Source organism: Mya arenaria, chromosome 16 (assembly GCF_026914265.1).
Source record: "Mya arenaria isolate MELC-2E11 chromosome 16, ASM2691426v1".
Classification (NCBI taxonomy): Eukaryota; Metazoa; Mollusca; class Bivalvia; order Myida; family Myidae; genus Mya; species Mya arenaria.
Window position 1 is genome coordinate 7,557,701 of NC_069137.1, and position 23,086 is coordinate 7,580,786.

The following is a 23,086-nucleotide window of genomic DNA, read 5'->3' on the forward strand; positions in this document are numbered from 1 at the left end:
AATCCGAGCCGAGCAAGCGCTTAAGTCGGTAACGAATCTTGTAAGGAAAAAATGATTATCTTTTGTTGCATACCTAATGATATTCATTTAAAGAAATATTGACGTAGAAAATGCATTTTAGTACATTTCACCACAAAGCAAGTGCGGCAATCTTAACCGACGTCATGACTAATAGACATTTAAGACACAGTTGATATCAATATGAATCGCTCTAAAATCGCGTTGTGAGGGTTATTTGTTTTCCTCTTTAATTTAAAAATTTGCATTCTTATTTATTATTTGCGCATTATTGAAATGGTTATGACTTAACGTATTTTTCAATAACCATATGAAATAAATAAGAAGTGGAGCGTTGTTGCGCGTGCCTTATCGGGCATTCGGGATTCTCCACTCTGTCTAAATTCACCGGAAATGCCCATAATTTCCCATAATTATATTATATATAATTAGTTGAAAATAATATAGGTTCAGCCATTTCCACGCTTCGCCTGTGTTACAATAAAAAAAGGTAAGTTTTAGGAATTGTGAATTGCACAACATACTTAATACATCGTCATGGTCGTAAGTATAATATGTGGCAAACATTTTAAAGCTGGATCTATTACAATGTGTTAAACTTTATTGGTGATACTCTAATAATGTACTGAAACTGACAAAGATACTCAATATACTAATGTATTTCACACACAATAAGTAATATATAATATTTTGATTGTTAAGGTTAGCTATCCTTAATTGATAAAAAAAAACATATTACTGCTTACGTTTCATTTTATAATTACAATATCCGTGTTTAAATAAAAGCTTCGAGTGGCTATTAAATACATATGTAAAATCAATATAACGATAACTCACTTATATTTTTGCGTTTGTGTTAAAACGAATGTCCCATGCTTGGCCAGGCTTATATCTTTCGAGACAGATATTTGGAATGCCCTTGCTTGTTTCAAACTTGAATTTCTCGATCTGAATGGCAGGGTCTCCCTCCAACTTTTCCTTCAATGACAAGACATCCGCCGGAGTGACCCCTACATAACACATGTCTAACACAAACTCAACCAAATGTCCAGATAGTGCCGCTTGGCAGGCGAGACGCTCAACTACGTGTTGTGGTATTGATGCTCTATCGAATCTGAGTTTTGCTGTTTGAGCAGGTGAGTGGTTAGCAGTCATCTTGGGAAAATGAAGGTTGTCTGCATGCGGCACTTCACTGGGCAGTATATTACACCGTGATATCTTACACGTGTATCCTAAATGAATCGCACTGATATCAGCATACCAAAACAATGTTTCCGATATGTTCATGTTCTTTATCTCAATATATTTGGTACAGTCCTGTGACGGGTTTGGTGGAGGCACCATCTGATTCCCAAGTGAATTGATTTTGCCTGATAATTCGGTACAACAATCCAATGTTAATGTTACTGAATGGTTGAGCTGATTTATCCTACCGAAGATTTGACAAATTTGTTCTGTTGATATATCGGTACATGATAGTTTCAACTCGGTGGTATAATTAGCTAGGATAAGCTGTGGAACCGACATCGGAAAGGCTGGTTTTTCAACAGGATAGTTTAGTTTCAGGTATGTTGCGTCCAATTCACATTTCACGGATTGACCGCATCTGGTCACGTAATCAATAAGCCACATGAACCCCTCTATTGTGATGGTAAGATACCAAAACCCAATGTATGTTGTACACTCAGACGATACTACCTGCTGCTCGTATCCATTCTGAAACTGCGGTACATCATCTTCCGGTTCTATGGAACACCCCACCAACTGCAATGAAGTTCCTCTCGCTTTAATAAACGACTGCAATAGTCGTCTGAACTGCTTCTCTACCATGTGGATACGTTCTAGGCGTACGTCCTTCAGGTGAGAGAAAAGTCCTGTCCGTTCATTCTGTGGAATAATGATTTATTTTTATTATTTTTTTTTTTTATTATTATAATTATAATCATTATTATTATTTTTATCATTATTATTTTGTTGAAACAATATACAGAAGATAAGTGAAAACATATTAAGCGTTTCCCCTCTAATAGATCACGCCACATATCATTTACCTAATAGCTAGTTGTGTCATATTGTCGAAATGTTTATAGACGTTCTTACACTGTAAGGCAATGTACCTAGCTTGTATAACAATATGTTAGAATATAGAGCAAGAGGTCGTGGGTTTGATCAACGACAGACACACATGCCAATTAACAATATGGTTTTATTATTTCAATAAAAACAGCTTGGAACAATAGCCTTTATTTAATCGATGTATCAAGCTTATGTTTTCTTAATCCAAACAGTCGTACACATGTGTACCTACGTCATACAGTATTGCGGCATTAATAGATCCTTTCTTTCCTTTTCCGAAAACAACAATTGCTCTTAAAGTAAACACCTTAGTCAAAGACAAGTATAATTAATAATTAATGTAAAAGTTTTAAATTACCTTTTCTGTTTTCACGCAAAAACTTATACCTTTACCCATACGAAATGAATCTTAATATCATTTACAACTAAAGCATGTTGTAAGAAACGTGCGTCTATTTTTGCATAATTGTTCTTTATCCAAATATCGACCAAGTTGCAAACAATCTACTTGCAAATATCTGTAAATATTATGGTCAACAATATCATGACAATAAATTTATTCATCAGACATCCACAATTACAGTCGCTTGCACTCAAGCAACATCTCTGCCATACACATTCACATGCACAGCCGTGTGCATAAACATACTCACACACGAACACGCACGCAAACGTGCACACACACACACACGCAAACGAGCACACGCAAACCCAAACGCACACGCACACGCACGCACGCACACACACACACACACACACACACACACACACACACACACACACACACACACACACACACACACAACCACACACACAAACATCCGTACAGGCACACAAACATACACACACACAAACACGCGCACACACAAATACACATACATACACAAACCAACATCCACATGCGCACTGATCAACATCCACACATGCACACGCGCACTCACAAACATCCACACGCGCACTCACCAACACCTACACGCGCACACATCAACATCCACCCGAGACTCTCCAACATCCTCACGCGCACTCACTAACATCCACACGCGCACACACCAACATCCACACGCTCACAAGCCAACATCCACAACCGCACTAATAAACACCCACACGCGCACTCACCAACACTCACACATGCATTCACTAACATCAACACACGCACTCACCAACACCCACACGCGCACTCACCAACACCCACACATGCATTCAATAACATCCACACGCGCACTCACCAACACACACACGCGCACTCACCAACACTCACACATGCATTCAATTACATCCACACGCGCACTCACCAACACCCAAAAGCGCACTCACCAACATCCACACGCGCACTCACCAATACCCATACGCGCACTCACCAACACCCACACATGCATTCAATAACATCCACACGTGCACTCACCAACATCCACACGCGCACTCACCAACATCCACACGCGCACTCACCAACACCCACACGCGCACTCACCAACACCCACACGCGCACTCACCAACACCCACACGCGCACTCACCAACATCCACACGCGCACTTACCAACATCCACACGTACTCACCAACACCCACATGCGCACTCACCAACATCCACACGCGCACTCACCAACATCCACACGCGCACTCACCAACATCCACACGCGCACTTACCAACATCCACACACGTACTCACCAACACCCACATGCGCACTCACCAACATCCACACGCGCACTCACCAACATCCACACGCGCACAAACCAACATCCACACGCGCACTTACCAACACCCACACATGCATTCACTAACATCCTCCCGCGCACTCAGAAACACTCACACGCGTAAAAACCAGCCTCCATACGCGAACACATCAACATCCACACGCGCACAAACCAACATCCACATGCGCACTCAGTAACATCCACACGCGCACAAACCAACATCCACATGCGCACAAACCAACATCCTCACGCGCACTCATCAACATCCACACGCGCACAAACCAACATCCACACGCGCACACACCAACATCCACACGCGCACTCACCAACACACAAACATGCATTCACTAACATCCTCCCGCGCACTCAGAAACACTCACACGCACAAAAACCAGCCTCCATACGCGAACACATCAATATCCACACGCGCACTCACCAAAATCCACATGCGCACAAACCAACGTACACACGCGAACTCACAAACATCCCCACGCGAACAAACCAACATCCATACGCGCACACACCAACATCCACACGTGCACTCACCAATATCCACACGCGCACTCACCAACATCCACATGCGCACTCACCAACATCAACACGCGCAATCACCAACACCCACACGCGCACACACCAACATCCACACGTGCACTCACCAACATCCACACGCACACTCACCAACATCCACATGCGCACTCACCAACATCAACACGCGCAATCACCAACACCCACACGCGCACTCACCAACACCCACACATGAATTCAATAACATCCACACGCGCATTCACCAACATCCACACGCGCACTCACCAACATCCACACGTGCACAAACCAACATCAACATGCAAACAAACCAACATCCACACGCGCACACACCAACATCCACACGCACACTCACCAACACCCACACATGCATTCACTAACATCCTCACGCGCACTCACAAACACCCACACGCGCACAAACCAACATCGACACGCGCACTCACCAACATCCACACGCGCACACACCAACATCCACACGCTCACACACAAACATCCACACGCGCACTCACTAACACCCTAACATGCACTCACCAACATCCACATGCGCACTCAACAACATCCATTTGCACAAAAACCAACATCCACACGCGCACACACCAACATCCACACTCGCACTCACCAACATTCACTCGAGCACTCACCAATTTAGTACTTAAAATATGTATGTACCTTTAACATGATGAAATATTTTAACTATGCGAACGGAATAAAAAATGAGCATATGTGTTGGTTGTGATGAAGATGAACATCAATTAAAATTTAATTATTACACATTGATTCATTTACAATATTGTAAGTTTTAGACCCTATATAAGTCATTTGGCGGCATTCGTTGAATTGTTTTCATATGTTTTATTTAATATACACAAAAAAATAGAATAAAAAAACAATACACTTACTGAAAGTATTCACCAAAAGTTTGGCTATCAATAGAGAAAATTAAAGATATGTTATCGCAAAATCAAAATACGTGATTATTGTTTGATTGTTAATGTTGTTATTTACAAATTCATTGGTTCGAAATACAAAAAAAACTTATCGATGCAGCACGATAAATATTCTGTTTACCTTCAAAAACATAATTTTCACCACAATTTGTTCACATCGATAATTTGGAGACTGCAAAACCACATCTGTGGTACCAAAACAATTGAAAACCAAGTTTAGAAATTTGATTTTGATTATTATCTTCTTGCTGAAAATGATGACTATACATTATGCCAACTTATTAAATGCCTTTTAAGAAGCTTCTGTCGAGAAAATGTTTGCAAATAAACCTTAGTTCCAAATTTAAACCGATATCGTTTGTATGAGTGTAAGTGCTTCTTTTGGTGTATAATTTTGTTCAACAATTATATGAAATACAAAAACATTGAATTGCAAATGATTATACACATATCGGCGAGATTATTTGTAAACAGCCTTTTCATGAATATTTCAGAATGATGTTGAAGTTGGTGTAGGTGATTCCGGTATAATGGTTATGACAGTTCATAACGAAGCGGAAGAACAATGTTTTTATTTATAAACACTTTCTAGTTGCTTCCCTTATACTTATATTCATAATTATTCAAAAATGTTTTAAATATAATAAAATATATGCAATATATAACAACTAAAAACATAGAATTACCCCAACTCAATTGATGCGACATATTCTATTAATTCAAAATAACCACCTTAATTCATATTATACTAGTAAATTAATATTATGTCTTTGTCCTAAAAGTGTTTATCATATGGACATCTGAAAATATTTCTATTAAGCATTTGTTTGGATTATTTTGCTTCTAAAAACTAGTCAACTTTACTCTAGTAAATATGCTAAGGTGGTTATTTCCAAAAATCTGTTGAAATTGCTATCTTTCGGTGTACGCTCTTTAAATTTGCTCGTTATGTATTGTGTAGCGCATGGTTGTTCTGTAAAACGTGTCTTGGGTATTTTAATTTCAATAAAATAATTAAGAAAAGAATTGCGGGCTTGATGTCATTCATTACTTATATTTACACCAATCGTGCATTACTTCATTCAAGAATTGTTAAAAATGTTTTTGTTTTTTTATCTAAGAAAACCTTCCAGAAACCCTTTCTTACCCATTCTGTAAATAGAACGACCGGATTGAAACCGGAAACGTTTTATCAAATGACGTCACGATAATGCGGGAAAAGGTCAACCACTTGAAATCACTTTTAAACGTTAAATTGAAACACTTTTGGCAACGATACATTTAACATATCATAATTTAACACTTTCTGAAATGTTTATTTTTATTTAACGGCATCTTCTGGAACAATACAAACAATAACAAAAGATAAAAAAAAAATAATGTATATAGTTATGCGATGCATTGCGATCCGAACCTATCCGAAGATGTTGCGTTCATCGATAGATAGACGCAATTGCCGAAAGGCAGTTCTTTTAGGGAATGGAAGTTGAGGTGTTAATATTGTAAAATCAGGCGAGGTTGCGACGGAATCCTTACAAATACAACTTGTTTATGCGACACGAAGTGACGGTAAGGTGTTGATGTGAAGGAAACATAGTTGTGAAGTGAGATGATGAACGGGGATGTTTCATGATTCTGTACTATGACATGAGACGGACTCCGGGTGATAGCAGAAAAAAAAGCTTATCATCCGTGCCAGAATGTGATAGCCCAACATAACGAAACGGACTGAATGGATAAGGATTTTATTATAGAAATAGCTTTGGTTAAAACTGATCTAGCAGCGATGAAACAGACTATTATGACCTATCATCTTCGTAAAATGTTTTTCAATCAATACGTACTTTATAAATAAATTACTGTTAGCTATCAAATTGAAATACGTCGTTTCATTTAATGGAAGTATATATTTGAATATATTTCTTGTATCATTCGCTGATTATAAATAATTGATATAAAGTTGGTTATATTTTCCAGACAATCCCATTTGGATACGGTTAGGGTTAGGGCAAACAAATCAAACCGTTGTAATTAAGTTGTATTTAAACACGAAATATCTACAACATTTGATTTGTTTTAAATATTAGCCAAAATCAACATATTCAACTAGACTGGATGATAAAAGTTACCTGGCATGGTCCATATGCAGAAAATGCTGACATAAGCTGTGGAGCTCGCTCTAGCACCTGGAATCCTATTAGCAGCTTGTGTATTCTCAACTCTTGTAGATTCATCACGTCTGAGTGAGGCAGTATTTCTAATCCAAGATCGGTTAGCTGTTCAAGATTTGCAAGGCGTCGTATATCAAGAATTCCCTCTCGTTCTGAACCTTCACGTAGCCAGTTGAAATCCGCCAATTTTGACAAGTGAAGTTTTTTCATTTTTTTCAAACATGTGATATCAGTGTTGTAGAATGTAGATGTGAGGTTTGGAGCATTTTGGGTCCTATCGAATTTTATGTAGCATTCTTCTAAATTACTCAAATTCAAACCAGTGACATCATTGAAGCCGATAAGGAATGCATATAAGTACTTTAGACATTTGTAATTTTCTAAATCAAGAACTCCCCCGTATGCACCAAATACATTGGGAAAGATATACAATGATACTATGCTTGATTGGTTTGTCGTTTTATATTTTTGTAAGGCGGCTGCATTTTTAACAGTTATTGTTTCATTATCGAAATCATTTTCTGCAATACAGAGGTGCTCAAGGCACAATTTCCTCCCGGAGTTATCGCTCCTGTCTAGCTCTATTTGACCTTCTATGATCAAATCCTGAATGTTTCTCGATTCCCGTTCAGAATAACCATAATTATCGCAAAAGTCAGTGAACAGTTCGTTTATTGTTTCTGCAAGTTCTTCGGCAGCTTTTGAATTCAAACCACAAAGAAAAAGTAAAACCTTGGACAAGCTCACTCCACTTTCTTTTCTGTGGTTTTTGTATGTTTGTTTGATATGCAAACAACACTTGTCAAAGTCCTTTGATAAGTACAGCGCCGCTAGGTATTCCTGAACACTTTTGTGCAAAAAGTGGTATTGCGGAGAATCACCTGGAATATTTGAGCAGGATAGGATGCCAGATTCAAGCGACGCATACTTTTGACTTTCGAATGTTGGATTCTTTTTCTCATCTATATCAAACACAATTGTACTGTGTTCATCTTCAGCGAATAACTTTTTAAAGGCTATTTCGCTCAGGGCGTATATCACATTGTTGTATTTAGATCCAACAGCTGATTCTCTATTGCCACAGGATTCCAGCCATCGTTCCTTCAGCAATGTTCCGTAAAGTTCAGACTGAGTCATATCTACCAAAAGCTTTCCCTTGTACCAAAGCCAAACGATGTGAACTAACAGGACCGGACATTCACTGAAATGCCATAGGATTTTATCTCGAATTTCCGTAACGCATTTGTTGTGATTCAGTGGTAATCTTGCGGCTCTTGGACCCTGGGACAGTCCTGTGTCGTAAAATTCGTTCAAACTTGATACCACTTTCTCAACCAGCCTTTCTGGGTTCGAAACTCCTTTCAACATGATGTGTTTTCCAATTTGAGAGCGACCTATTTTCAGCTCAGCAATTTTGTATGGCCTTGTGGTGATGAGTATGGTACAGTTTTCCCATATTGTTTCAACATGGGGAATTCTTTCATCCAAATGGCATCCTTCAGGGTGCTTCCACTCGTCTAGACCATCAAGCATTAGCAGACATGTGTTGGATTTCAAAACTTCTCTAAGCAATGTTTCTGAGCTTCTTTTGTCGAATCCAATCCTGTCTATGATGTTTTTAAATATCATTTTCTTTACGTGACATTCATTCTTTGCCTCACGGAGAATTATGTGAAAAACAAATTCAAACTGACTTATCAGTTCGTGTCCGTCGTGTTCTGTCCGTCCGCAATGTTTTGTTTTACACCATTCATGAACGATCATCTTACATAGTGAAGATTTTCCCGAACCTGGCTCGCCTTCAATAAATATCGTTTTATCCATTGTGCACTTATTGTTTCGAAAAATGTCATTCACTTCAGATAGAAGATCCTCTTTATCTTTGCCAGTTTTCTTTAAAGTAAGTTTAGGCTCTTCATATACTTTTTCAACTGCCTCATCGATGTCAAGCCGAATACGCACTGTGCTTGCAGTTTTGTTGTACAGTTTAAACAGCTCCTTTCTCAAATCTAAAAATGAAAAAATTAACTATAAGACCATTACTCTATCGGAACGTTCATTATGTTATTTATTTCAACAGAGGAACAATTGCTATATATGAAAGGCTTTTGAAAACTGTGATTGTTGTGAAATTTGACTTTTGTGAATACAATGTGACTATTTAAGCATATTGTGTGCAGTAAACATATTTTTGTGCAAAATATAATTTGTACCAATGACGCAACTAGTTTTTTACTTTTTATAAAGGACTGACATTGATGCGGTTAGATCTAGATACGGTGATTGTGGACACAACAAACCACAAAAAGTGGAAACATACTGCCGCAAATTACAGTAAAGGTCCTAAAATTCAGTGTTATCCGTGAACGATATAAAAAGCAGTATCCAATATTTTGTTGACGAGTAGTGGGATATGTGTGATTAAGCGATGGAAAGTTACATAGGTTTAAAAAGTTCAAGGGAAATCATATAGGCAAAAAAGAGAAAGCGGAAAATCTGAGTTAAAATGTGTTAGACTGCAACATTATATTAAAAGCCTAACACTTAGATAAAAGACAAGTTTGCTTTTATCAATGGTGATCGCACAGACGCTTACGCACAGCATCAACATGTTCGTATTAGAAACAGTTTATAAACTAATTACCTGCTTTGGTAAGTTTTCCACTTTTCGCATCTAAGTCCTTCATCTTAGCATCAATCTTCCTTTCTCCCAATTCAACCTTTTCCTCGATCTTTCGTTTTCCTTTTTTGGCCGTTTCATCGATGTTTCGTTCTCCTATTTTAGCCGTTTCCTCGATTTTCCGTTTACCTAATTCAATTTTTTTCTCAATTATCCGTTTTCCTATTTTAGTATTTTCCACAATCTTCCGTTCTCCTATTTCAGTTTTTTCCTCAATTTTCCGTTCTCCTATTTCAACATTTTCCTCGATCTTTCGTTCTCCTGTTTTAGCCGTTTCCGCGATTTTTCGTTCTCCTATTTTAGTGTTTTCATCGATCTTCCGTTCACCTTTTTCAGTATTTTCCTTGATCTTCCGATCCCCACTAACAGTCCTTTCTTCAATTCTTCGTACACCCTTTTCAGTCTGTTCATCAATCTTTCGTTCTCCTTTCTCAGTTTTTTCCACAATCTTTCCTTCACCTTTCACAACCTGGTCTTCGATACTTTTCATCCCGTCTTTAATGGATTTCTTTATATCACCCAAGACAGTTTCACCTCTTGTTGCTAAATGAGACAGAATGCTGTCACCAAGAGACCGAAGGTCAGCTGTCTTTTGGTCTGCCTCTGTTTTCCATGATTCCTTTTCATCTTTGCATAAGTCATGGATATCTTGAAGACATTTAGTAGTTATATCTTCAATGATAGATTTCCAATGCTCTTCAAACAGTTTAGGGAAGGTAGTCTTTAACTAAAATAAAAATAAATTTCAATACAAGGACATTTACATAAACACATATACAACCTCAAATATCAAGCATTTTTATAATGTGGTTTACTGGAGAGCCGACCTTATTTCTTTTGCCAAAAACCATATACAAATAAAAGTTCTTTTGTTATCTTTTATATTTATTCTGGACGCCGACTGTCATTTTTTCGTGTGTTGAAATAAAAGACTGATAACGATTCGGAGACGATTTGTCAAATGTTATACTATTCCGCGTGAATTCTATGACGACTAATTTATTAGGTTGTTAACTGCGTTTGAATACGATGCAAGCTAATCAGAATTATTGTGATTTCGTCATCCTAGGCCTTCCAAACAAGGTGTCGGCATCCGATGATAACAAAAATATGATATTAAATATTTTAAATTAATTATAATTGACGAAAACACTTCAAAATCATTTAAACACAAAGTAAAAATAACTATATCAGTTTTTGAAGTTGTGAAAGATGTTAATGCTCAGCTACAAATGGACGTTAAAATAACAAAAATCCTTGCCGAGAAGCAGACAGAGGTGGAAAAGATGTCATATGTTGGTGTTTTGAAAGATTTTTCTTATCTGAGAGGGACAAGCTTTCCAAACGCATCATTGTTGCAAGTGAGCCTTAATAGCCCAAGCTTGAATTATAATAATGTATAAAGTGGTATTGATATGGCGTTGTGTGCATGTTGATATATAAAGTTCAACTAAAAAACAAACAATTGAGCATGAACATTTTGCAGAAACATTAGTATTGGTCCTTAAAAATCATATATTTAATTAGGTACTCACTGTCAGAAATTATACATAACTGAACTGATTATGGACAATAATACGGCACGTATAGTCAAATTTTTAAACATGTCCATATACAGTACTGATAGCTTTGCTAAAACTTTATTGCAGATGTGTTCATATGTGTAACAATTAAGTTTCGTCATAGCAGTGACATTAATTGTTAAAATTGTTGCATAGAATATCTTTTTTTAAATTTTAATAGTGACTTTTTGTTGTTATGTTTGGAAGCTGTTTTCTCCCACCTCAGATAAGTAGATCCATTATTTAACCATGCTAGAAATTCTTATCTTGCCCACGGGCGAAGATAAAATGCCCGTATGGAACTTCTTTTAATGGTCACCACATTGAAATTACATCCCTTGTTGAAGACTGTCGTCTGTAGCGCATCATGGAAACCTTGTCTGGTGGCAATATTTAGAACGCGAGTTAATATTTTCTCGCTTCAAATGTCACCAGAAAACAGTTTTCACGCACCTTTCAAGAAATAATGCTTCACTCTTCTTAGAACTATTTAAAAACCGATCAGACCATTTACATACTCTGAATCACTGCTCGAATATCCATGACAACCACGAATTGTTGCATATCCGTACGCAATTATTTTCACTATGCACACAAGAGTTCCGGCAAAAAATACATTTTTACTTAATTTTGTTTAACTGAGGTGGGAGAAAAAGCATCTACCATAGCCTCTCGTGTAAGATAGGTTCATCCCGACCCTCGCGCAGGGTAAACCTCGTTTCCACAAAACACCCTACGCTCCGGTCGGAATGAACCTATCTTACACTCTCGGCCATGGAAGATACTTATATTCTAGCACTTAAAATAAATTATCTAGACATGTTTTAAATGCCTTAATGTGTTCTCGCTTTAATGGAGACATAATCTAGTCATATTCTATATGTCTTTATGTGTTCTTGTTTTAATAAAGACATTATCAAGTCTTGGTTTGAATGTCTTAATGTGTTCTAGTTTTTAAAATTGTAATATTTTCAAGTTCTTACAGAGACATTATTTACTTGTGTATGGAAAGCTGTAGCTTGAACTGTAAATTTTGAAGTGCATTTTAATATGTGACACAAGCACAAGTGTTACGAAATACTGTATTTATATTTTATTTGGTGAGTTTGAACTAGAATGTTATAGTTGGAAAAAAATAAGAATATATACATTAAACATTTAAAACATAGATTCACGCGCAAACTGTTTGCAACATTCATTATCGTTATACTCTAGCAATAACAACGTAACGTCGTTTTTTACACTTCCCTATTCTGCACAATGCTAATACCACTCCTCACTCCAATGGATATTACTCCTACAAACATTTATACTTACTGCCGAAAATGGTACCAAAATAATCACGAATAAATTACCTATCAGCTGTAGTACGGCTTTTATCTAATTATGTGAAACAAAGTAAAACGAGCAAAAAGTTTCACAAGCATTTTTTGTAATATGTCGTTTTTCTGCCGGTCTTGGGACGTTTTGACTGTCATTTTATATTTCCGATTTCGGATATTTTAAGAATTGTTTTGATTGTCAATGACTTTACAAGGATACATTGACATCTCCTGCATCGGTGAGTATAACTTTAATGAATTAGTATGTATATTTTCTGCTTTTATTTTGACAAAAACTGAAACAGGGGGTAAAACATGCTGAATTACAGGTCCAAATCGAAAGAGAACAACAATGCATCATCGAATTTCTGAAAATTCATTCATTTATCTACACAATGATACTATCCATTTGATTCAGTAATCTGTCGCATTTTTCCGCAAGGGCTATTTATAAACACATCGTTTCTGAGAGTGGCCAAAAACAAGAACAATTTGATGACTCATAAGGCATGCAACCTTAAAAGCCGAGAGTATCCGAATTAACCAGGAAGTAATTTTTGTTTACTTTAAAATGCCAACCTCTGTAAATAGTAATTTATTTTGAGTAAACATTGAGGTAGGTTTATGCATATCATTGTTTTATTATATTTAGAATGCTATTTATTAGGAGTTGCCAATTCTTTTGCATGAACATTGGTCAAATGTTTTATAATTTGAATAAATATTATAAGACATTTGCAATTGTTTTTATTTTGGATATTGTGATTGGTTTTAATGAAATAAATAGACCGGGTTCTTTAAGGATCTGGTCACTTTCGGTTTTAAAAAATGTAAATAAACTATTGGAGAATTGGCAGTTATTTAGTATTAAGCCATTCTATATTATTAATTAAGAATCTGTCAAGCTGAAGTTTGTTATTGTTTATGCGCATGTTTCTGCCACGGGCATTGCCCGACAAATTCATATTAAATAACTTAAAGGAGCTCGACAACCAAATTCCAATTAATCAAATTACAACGCCAAGTTTCCATTTAGTGTTTTATTGGTTAATAAGAAAAATGAAGGCTGGCTTATATATAGGCATTTCACAATTGAAACTAAGAAAGAAAGCATTTTTTTTTAATTTTCTAAACAGTTAATTGGATGCCTACCAGTTTTAATTGTTTATAGACTGTCTTATAGTGTATTACAAAGAGACATGTAAAACAGAACACATGATATAAAAATAACGGACTCATACATCAAATGATTTTAATTAAAGAAAAAAATAAATGTAGAAATTCTAACATATCTAAGTATTTAAAAAGAGCATAGGGTTAGATTAAATACTTTAATCAACTTATTTTCAGTTCACAATAGTGTCATTTCAGTTCAAAAGTATTTTCAAGGTGCAAAAATGATAGTTTATAACGGTTGCTAAAAATATAAAAAAAATGTTCTAACCTTACTTTTATTTTTATTTTTCGGTCGACTGGGGAAAATTTTGATTTTCATTTCTATTTCTCTCTCTCCCCCCACGACTCAATTTTTGGGAAAAATTTCCCGTAAATCAAGTAAAAATGTTGGCCTAATGTGTTCTACATGAGAAGTGTTTCAAGACAAATTGGAAACATTTTAAAACAGAATCATTCGTTTTATTAGCTGTATATATATATAGTATGTATGCAGTGTGCTGTTTGTGGGGTTTTGTGCTGTTCTTCCATGTTTCTTGTTTGTTTTGTTTTTTGTGTTCTATGTCTTTGGCTTTAACCCAGTGGCATTAAACCGGGTTTATGTTTAAAGTTTCTGCCACTGAGCTTGTTTCTGTAGTTTTTCATAGAAGTATTAAAGATGAAAACTGTTTATCATGTATTAAATTTAGTTTTTATTTGTTTGTGCTTTTACTAGTTTTTTTCTAAATAGAGTTTGTAGTCTGACATTTTCCTCCAACTGATCAATATTTAATATGTCATTTCTTCTCCTATATTTTTCAACACATTTGTTTCTAAATCATTCTTATTACGAGCAATCTGGTCTATCCGGAGTTCAGTTTATTCCATCTTAGAATGCATTTTGTACAATAAAAGAATGCATGAGGTTTTATTTTTCACACGGTCAATATTATAAATATATAAGTATATGTATAAGTGTGTGTGTGTGTGTGTGTGTGTGTGTGTGTGTGTGTGTGTGTGTGTGTGTGTGTGTGTGTGTGTGTGAGTGTGTGTGTGTGTGTGTATTTATGATTGCTGAATTCCTTCCTGCACAATGAAAAATCATTACCTCATCGAGTTGTTTCAGAGCTTCCTGGACCTCTTTATCGGTGTTTAATGTTGGGTCGTTCAGTAGCTTACACATGCTATCTATACAATCTGTGGTGGCCTGGTCTGTCAGGGCACTTGAACACTTATCCGGCATGTGCCGAATCTTGTTGGTAGAAACACGAGCCTGAAATCAAAAGTTGGTGGCTTCGTTTTTTGAAGTCATCATTGTCTGAAAGTTGATTTCGATGTGAACTTTGCTTTATTGAAAAATATCTGTGCAGGTGTAATGTCGAGTACGCAGTTGATTAAACCGCCAAGTGAACTATTTTACTGACCATTCGAAGGTCGTGACGCTAACGATTATTCATGACGATATTTAATTGCATTGTATGTTGTCCTTTGACATCGTGTACCATGCCGAATTATGTAAGTAATTCAGTAACAAGAGCTGTCGTAAGACAGCGCGCTCGACTACGCAGCTTTGATTTAAAAGTGAATACAATAACGATGTAATATGTGCCTGTCAAAAGCAATAAAACAATCAAATTAAAATGAAAAAGAATGTGACAAAACCAGTTTATAATGATTTTAGAGATTAAGTTTTAACTGCTTTCTTCTTTTTTTGTAACAGTGATCTTGATCGTAAGGGCCCCAAACACGATCCCATGAAAACCCTCCATAAACTCTTCCTACATATCAAGTTTAGTCACAGTATGTCAACCATAACTGAAACAGTAATCTCTTTTTAGTAACAGTGACCTTGACCCTAGGGGACCAAAAGCCAATCCATGAAAGCTCTGCATAAACTTGTCCTATATTCCAAGTTTGGTCACACTATGTCAACCCTTACTTGAGTTATTCAGTACTTACCATATTTCTATTTTCAGCTACAGTGACCTTGACCTAGACTATAGCCATCGGGGCCCAACACACAATCTCAGGTAAGGTCTCTATAAACGCTTCCTATATACCATGTTTGGTCACAATATGTAGACCCTTACTTAAGTTAATCAATACCAACCCTTTTCTATTAATATAAACCTTGACCTTGATCATAGGGGCCTCAAACGCATTCCCATAAAAGGTTTCCATAAACTATTCGTGTATACCAAGTTTGGTATCTTTATGTGAAACGTAGCTAACATTATTCGATACATAAGGTGACTTTGATGCTGCCCTCCCACCAGCCCGCCCGAACAATGACGCAATTTATTCAAGTAACTTGTTTTCCCTTTATGAAAATGTGGTTAAGAATATAAAATGTGCCTTACAATAGAAATTTAAATAAAATTAAAAACAATATATATATATATTCATGGGCCATAATTTGTATTTAGGGTTAAAATGGACTTATGTTTCTTGTTGTAAGATGGTCGTCAATAATTTTGCATTTTATTTAGTGCATTGAATGATATAGAAGTTTCTTTTATTAAAATCCGAACTTGCCTGAATGAATGGTATTGGACTTTAACTTTAACCTGCCCTAAAACTTTAACCTAAGTCAATCAGGGACCATTACTTGTATTAAGGATAATATGGAGTTATCTTACCTCATTATGTGATGGCTCTGAACAACTGTGTGAAGTATTAAGTCAATCGAATGACTGGTATTGGACTTATAGGTGAAAATCCCAACTTGCTCTAAAACTTTTACCTGCTCTTAAACTTTAACCTAAGTCAATCTGGGGCCATATCTTGTTTTAAAGATAATATGGGGTTATGTTACCTCATTGTGTGATGGTCCTGAACAACTGTGTGAAGTATTAGGTCAATTGAATGAAGGGTATAGAAGTTATATATAAATATCCAAACATGCCCTAAATCTTAAACCTAAGTTCCATAGTCAATCAGGGGCCATACTTTGTATAAAGGATAATATGGAGTTATCTAACCTCATCATGTGATGGCCTTAAACAACTGTGTTAAGTATTAAAACAATTGAATGAAAGGACTTATAAGTGAAAATCCCAACTTGTCCTAAATCTTTAACCGGATGCCGACGCCGTCGCTGGGGCGAGTAGTATAGCCATCCTTATTCTTCGAATAGCCGAGTTAAAAACTGGAAGAAGACCACAAATAGCCAAATAATATACGATGGCTGTGTTTAAGTAAACAGGGTCAAACCAAGCATACATACCACGAGAGTCACATGTATCAATCTTTGATATTATTGTTTACATTCAATTCTTAAATACAATGGAACAGGGACAGATATCTATTAACATACTGCAATCCTGTGTATTTATGCATTTACCAAACAGACCCACACGAGAGAAACGAACCTACAGCATTGAAAATACAATATATCATTCAGCATTGCATAGTTTCATACCTGGTCTGACGATGACTCCACAGTGGCTGGGAAACGTCCGCAGTTATACATGAAGGCTGCAATTCCATTAAAGTCGATTTGATCGAAACTGGTCTTGTCGTCATAACCCGAGGGCTGCATAAACAACTTGGCGATTGAAAATGAGTCATTGTGCCAAGTGTCAGTCGTGGCGTTCTTCCAAGACGGTCTCTGCTTATGTCGCTGTTTGATTTCATCACGAAATACTTCATGAAAACGACAAAAAAGTCTCAAAGTGTCAGTTATTCTTCCGTGGTCTTGTGAACAAACGGTCGCTGGCAGCGTCCCCAGTATGTATGTATGTAAACGTACTGTCTCGGACTTTACAGCAGGTAATATAGCTTCCCTCGTGATGAACACAGCCAGCCACTGTCGCAGCCAGTTTTGAGCCTCAGGACTGTCGAAAACACCCATATTTCTCGCCTCTTTTCCTTTACCTTATCCTCATCTTAGTCTTCAATAAACAAATATCAAAGCATTAAGGATTTTAATTATCTTCTATGACCTAGAGTGTAAGATAGATTAATCCTAACCCGAGCGTAGTGTGTTTTGAGGAAACAAGATTTACTGAGTTCCGCGGAACACCCTGTGCGATGTTTTCGACGAACTTATCTTACTCTCTCGGCCATGAAAGATGCTTTTTCTCCCAGCTCAGTTAAACAAAATAAAGTTTTTTTCGCTGGAATTCTTCTGTGTCTAGGAAAAGTAATTTGCGTATAGATGTGTGATAATTCGTGGTTGTCATGAATATGTACGAGTGATTCAGATAATGTAAATAGTCATATCGTTCTTCAAATAGTACTGAGAAGAGGTAGCATTATTTCTTTCTTAAATGGAGCGTGAAAACTTTTTTATTGCGTCATTTGAAGCGAAAAATTATTATTTCGGATTTTAAATATATTCACAAGAGGTAGCATTATTTCTTAAATGGAGCGTGAAAACTTTTTATGGCGTCATTTGAAGCGAGAAATAATTATTTCGGATTTTAAATATATCCACAAGACAATGTTTCCGTGATATTACAGACGGCGGTCTTCAACAGGGGAGGTAATTAGATGATTTCAATAAAAATGAGTTCCATACGGGTACTTGTTTTATCTTTGACCGTGGGCAAGATTAGAATGAACAGCAAGGCAAAAATTTTGGATCTACTTATCTGAAATGGGAGAAAAAAATATATATAAACGGTAGAACCGTTCAATTTTAACGAGAGAATCGATCCTTTGGATAAGTTTCCTATTAATATTTTTTGTTAACGAAAAATTAAAACATGCTCATTTTCATCTCAATCTTAAATGATATACAATATAAACAAAAGGTTCAAAATACTGTTCGTTAGTCATATGAAAAACATTGAAGATCAAAAATACTATTAGTAATAATGGTTCTTAATAATTAGAAAAAGGTTCCCATTTCGGACTAGAAAAGGCATTGTATTAATGCATTTTTCCTATTAATCATCTTTTTCACGTGGTTAACCTTAATTCCAGTTAAATATTTCAATAACATATTTTTTTGGGGTAAAACACTTGTGTTATATTGTATTGCTGAATTTCTATAAGCCAGATAAAATATCATTCCGAATGTTTGTAAACAAGAGATGTTTGTCAAACATTTTTTTCCCCTGAGCGCCATGTTGTCAGGAATATTTGGACAATTAAATGAAATATGCATGGATTAAAATGACAGGTGCTTTGCCATTGACATTGGATGCCTTTGAGGCCATCTTAAGATATTACCATTTAAAGTATGAGGATAGTAGGTACAGTTTTTAATCATGTTCAGATGATGACTGTTATTTGAAGATAAACATGTATCCTCTAAGAAGTAGCGAATAAGTAAATATGGCATAAATTTTAATGGCCTATGTTCGTTGTGACCTCGACCTTTGACTCCGTGACCGCTTAAGTCAATAGAGGTCATCTACTGGTCAAGCCCAACCTTCATGTTAAGTTGTATGACCATAGGGAATTGTCGAGTTTGCATTCAAAGTCAATGTGACCTTGACCTTAGACTCGATGAACCCTAAAATTATCAGGGGTCATCTACACGTGTGGCCCAACCTCCAAGTCAATGCTGAGGTCATGGATGCAGGAATTGTCGAGTAATAACCCGGATATCCATTTAGCATTTAAGGTCACTGTTACCTTGACCTTTGACCCGATTACCCCCAAAATCCAGATCGGTCATCTACTGATTAGGACCAGCCTTCGTGTCAAGTTTGATGACCATATGTCCATGAACCTTTGGTTTACCGACGGACCGACCGACCGACACCCTGGCCGACCGACCGACATGTGCAAAGCTTCTTCGAAGGGGGCATAACAACTCAGTTGGAGAAATGTTTTAATGTTAATTTTCCAGCAAGTCATACGCTTACTTCTCATTGTATGTATTATTTTATGAACAACACTTTTAGTATGTCACCTTTTGTACTTTAATAGGAAATGACAAACAAAACGTATTTCAAATTATGACGTTATCCAACCCAGAATAACCTCAGAATTTTAAAGAAATAATGTGGTTCTTACTGAATATAATCTTAGTATTTATATTTTTTAAAAACACAATTAAACCGGTCGGATGTTTATAGTTGATTATTTACTTCTTCTTAGTGGAAAAGGAGACCTCATTATCAAAAGGCATGTTTTAAAATAAAGTTGTGCATTATACTGTGTTTTACACAAGTGTTTGTTCAAAACGTATTCAATCCATCAAGAATGTTTTATTGTTACTATTTTGAGGTTGTTATATATATATATAGATATATATATATAACCGGACATAACTGATGTCATATCGACCGCGCTATGGTAAAAGGCATTTAAGTAATGATGTTCACATGGTTTGAATTATATTTTTACTACAACTGATTGCCACCATACCTTAAGAAAATTCCTATTTACTGTATCTTAATCCGCAATCTTGAAATGAGCCGCTATTTAATAACGTCATTTGATACCTAGCAGATGATAAATTACCCGACATTGTTAAACTGGTTCAGGTATTTAAATTCATAAACACTCTTTTTTAACCACGGCTATCATACGCCATTGAGAGTAGACGAAATGTTCTACAGAAGACCGCTGTAAAATAACAAAACAATGTTGTGTTGTGGAAGATACAACTTTAGAAAACAATGCTGTATTGCGGCCAGGTGAAATTAAAACAAAAAAACAATGATATTTTGTGGCCCGGTGTATCAAACAAAACAATGATGTATTATGACCTGTTATGACAAACGTTGAATTGTAGCCAGGTGTAATTTAACATGACAAATATTGGATTGTGGCCATGTGTTATTTATCAAATCAATAAGGTAGTGTGACCAGTTAAAAGTTAACATCACAAATCTTGTATTGAGACCCGGTGTATTGTAACAAAACAGTGTTTTTGTGGCCTACAATTTAGCATTACAATATTGTATTGTTACCAGGTGTCATTTTATGAATATTACACTTGTAGTTGTTGTTTTTTCCCGTATTTAACACATCTTTCATAACGATATTGTTTCAAAGCAAAGAATAATCTGGCACCAAAGTATTTAATAAGTGTTCAATTGAAATTTATTGTTGTGACCTCATGCAAAATGAAGATGTCAAACACACAATAAAACAAAAGCGTCCATATTTATCTACCCGTATTAGAGGACAATGTTGTTACTAAAAGCCACCACAACTACTGGACATAATACAGAAGATAGCTACAGCTCTTCACTTAAACTAAAAAAATGCACAATCAAACAGATCTGAGTGTATAATTATAGACGGATTGAGTCGCATAAGAAACCTTAAAAACGTTCACAAGACCACACACTCGCTCAACATCGTGTTGACGAGAGTAACTTAGTATAAGTTTGCAGTAGTAACCATAGTAACCGGGTTTAGAGATACCAGGGTTGAGAGTTAAAAATATACCTGATATAGCCAGAGAGAACACTTAGTTCCATAAACTTGTAAGTGTATAATATGTAGCTGTTGATGTCATGTATGTTTTGGTTGTTGTTACCATTACTGTATTATTTTTATGGAATGTTATTTATCTCATTATTCGTTTGGTAATACAGACCACTAAGCACTTAAAGATATTGTATGAGATAAACCTATTCCAAACATAATATATAATAACTAAATTGGATGTTGTATTCTACCTAATGTTGGTTATATTATATTTCAGGGTGGTAAAATGAACTATGGTATCGACTGTTCGTATAGAATGACAGTCAATTATTGAAAACAGCGTGTTGCTTGTGCACACTCGGACATAGAACGAACCACGACCAGTTTGTTTTAACCCATAATATATTAACTTTTATATATATTAACTTTTATATGACCTTCATATGGGTCAGGGGAAAAGTTCAGATGATGACATTTAGTAACTTAAATTTTAACAGAAAAATATTGATAATAGCATAAAGACAGTTACAATGATGCGGATAAATCTACATGTATGTGTTTTATTTTCAGTTGAAATATGACATATGTGTATTTTTATTGTTTAAAACATTATTAAATGTATTGCATATGTGTACAGTGTTCATGTATCTAAACTCTGTGAACGAGAATGTATAACAATCAACCCTACACCAAATAACGGGTGTATAAACTGATGCGATTCGATATTGATCGTCAATGAGAAACCATGAATATTTGAAATGGTTTAAATTGCACAAGCTCTGGTTGAAGACAGCATAGAAGTATTGGTTTTAAGCAGACGACACAACGCGAAGAAACATTGAGGGTTTAAATAGCGTTATACGGCAGACAACAGCATTTTTGAATAACATGTAGTATTTTGTATGGTATGAAGGCCACATGTGTCAACATTACTTAAATTGAAGACCGCTTTTACTTGTACTTGAATGGTTAAGGAGATGGAGATGATTATGTGCATTAGCGCATTGTTAGACAAGGACATTAGGTGTTATACATTTTTTAAAATCAATAAGGATATTTGTTTCTGTGCTTCACTCGAATTATTATTCCTTTTTAAAAAGAATTAAAAGTGCAAAAATCCATGTACATTTTGATTTCTTGATAAATCTGAATGTTTTAACAGAAAGCTTTCATACTAAATAGCTTCCCCATGTTTATGGATAGGTCTGCGCTGTGATTTGAAATACTTCGTCTGCTAACTATTCAATAATGTTAAGGGTCGGCAGTGATGCAAAAGTCGATTGAATAACCTTAATTTAAATTGTTTAAATAAATCATTTTCTATTTAGCTTTGAAGTTCAATATTTAACAAGCATGATTCACATGTCCGTTGCAACATAAGAGCTATAATTACGAGTTGAACATTTTTACGAAAAAATATTTTATCAGATTTCCAATCAAAAAGCACGTTTTCGCGGAAATGGATTAATTCAAAAAGAATATGTTTGTGAGTCAAATTTATCGGAACTGCCCAATCAACAATGTATCGGGGTTTTGAAAGATTGCAGCTATTAAAAACCCCAGATATTTGAATTTTTGTAACCCGAA

At 35.9% G+C, this 23,086-nt stretch overlaps 1 protein-coding gene and 1 long non-coding RNA gene across 2 annotated transcripts in view; one reads left to right on the forward strand and one right to left on the reverse strand.

Annotated features, from left to right (window-relative positions):
* Positions 1 to 23,086, reverse strand: part of LOC128222255 (uncharacterized) — a 40,510-nt gene that overhangs the window by 6,573 nt on the left and 10,851 nt on the right. Inside the window, exons 2-6 of the mRNA XM_052931213.1 lie at positions 17,583 to 18,054; positions 15,270 to 15,434; positions 10,090 to 10,852; positions 7,404 to 9,454; positions 856 to 1,905 (exon numbers count right to left, since the gene is read on the reverse strand). Of these exons, the coding sequence (XP_052787173.1) occupies positions 856 to 1,905; positions 7,404 to 9,454; positions 10,090 to 10,852; positions 15,270 to 15,434; positions 17,583 to 18,014 (4,461 nt within the window). The 5' untranslated portion in view covers positions 18,015 to 18,054. The remainder of the gene's footprint in view (positions 1 to 855; positions 1,906 to 7,403; positions 9,455 to 10,089; positions 10,853 to 15,269; positions 15,435 to 17,582; positions 18,055 to 23,086) is intronic.
* On the forward strand, positions 13,152 to 22,704 carry LOC128222256 (uncharacterized). Its single transcript, XR_008259110.1, has 3 exons — positions 13,152 to 13,248; positions 16,138 to 16,191; positions 21,777 to 22,704. It is a non-coding gene; the product is annotated as an uncharacterized LOC128222256 (long non-coding RNA).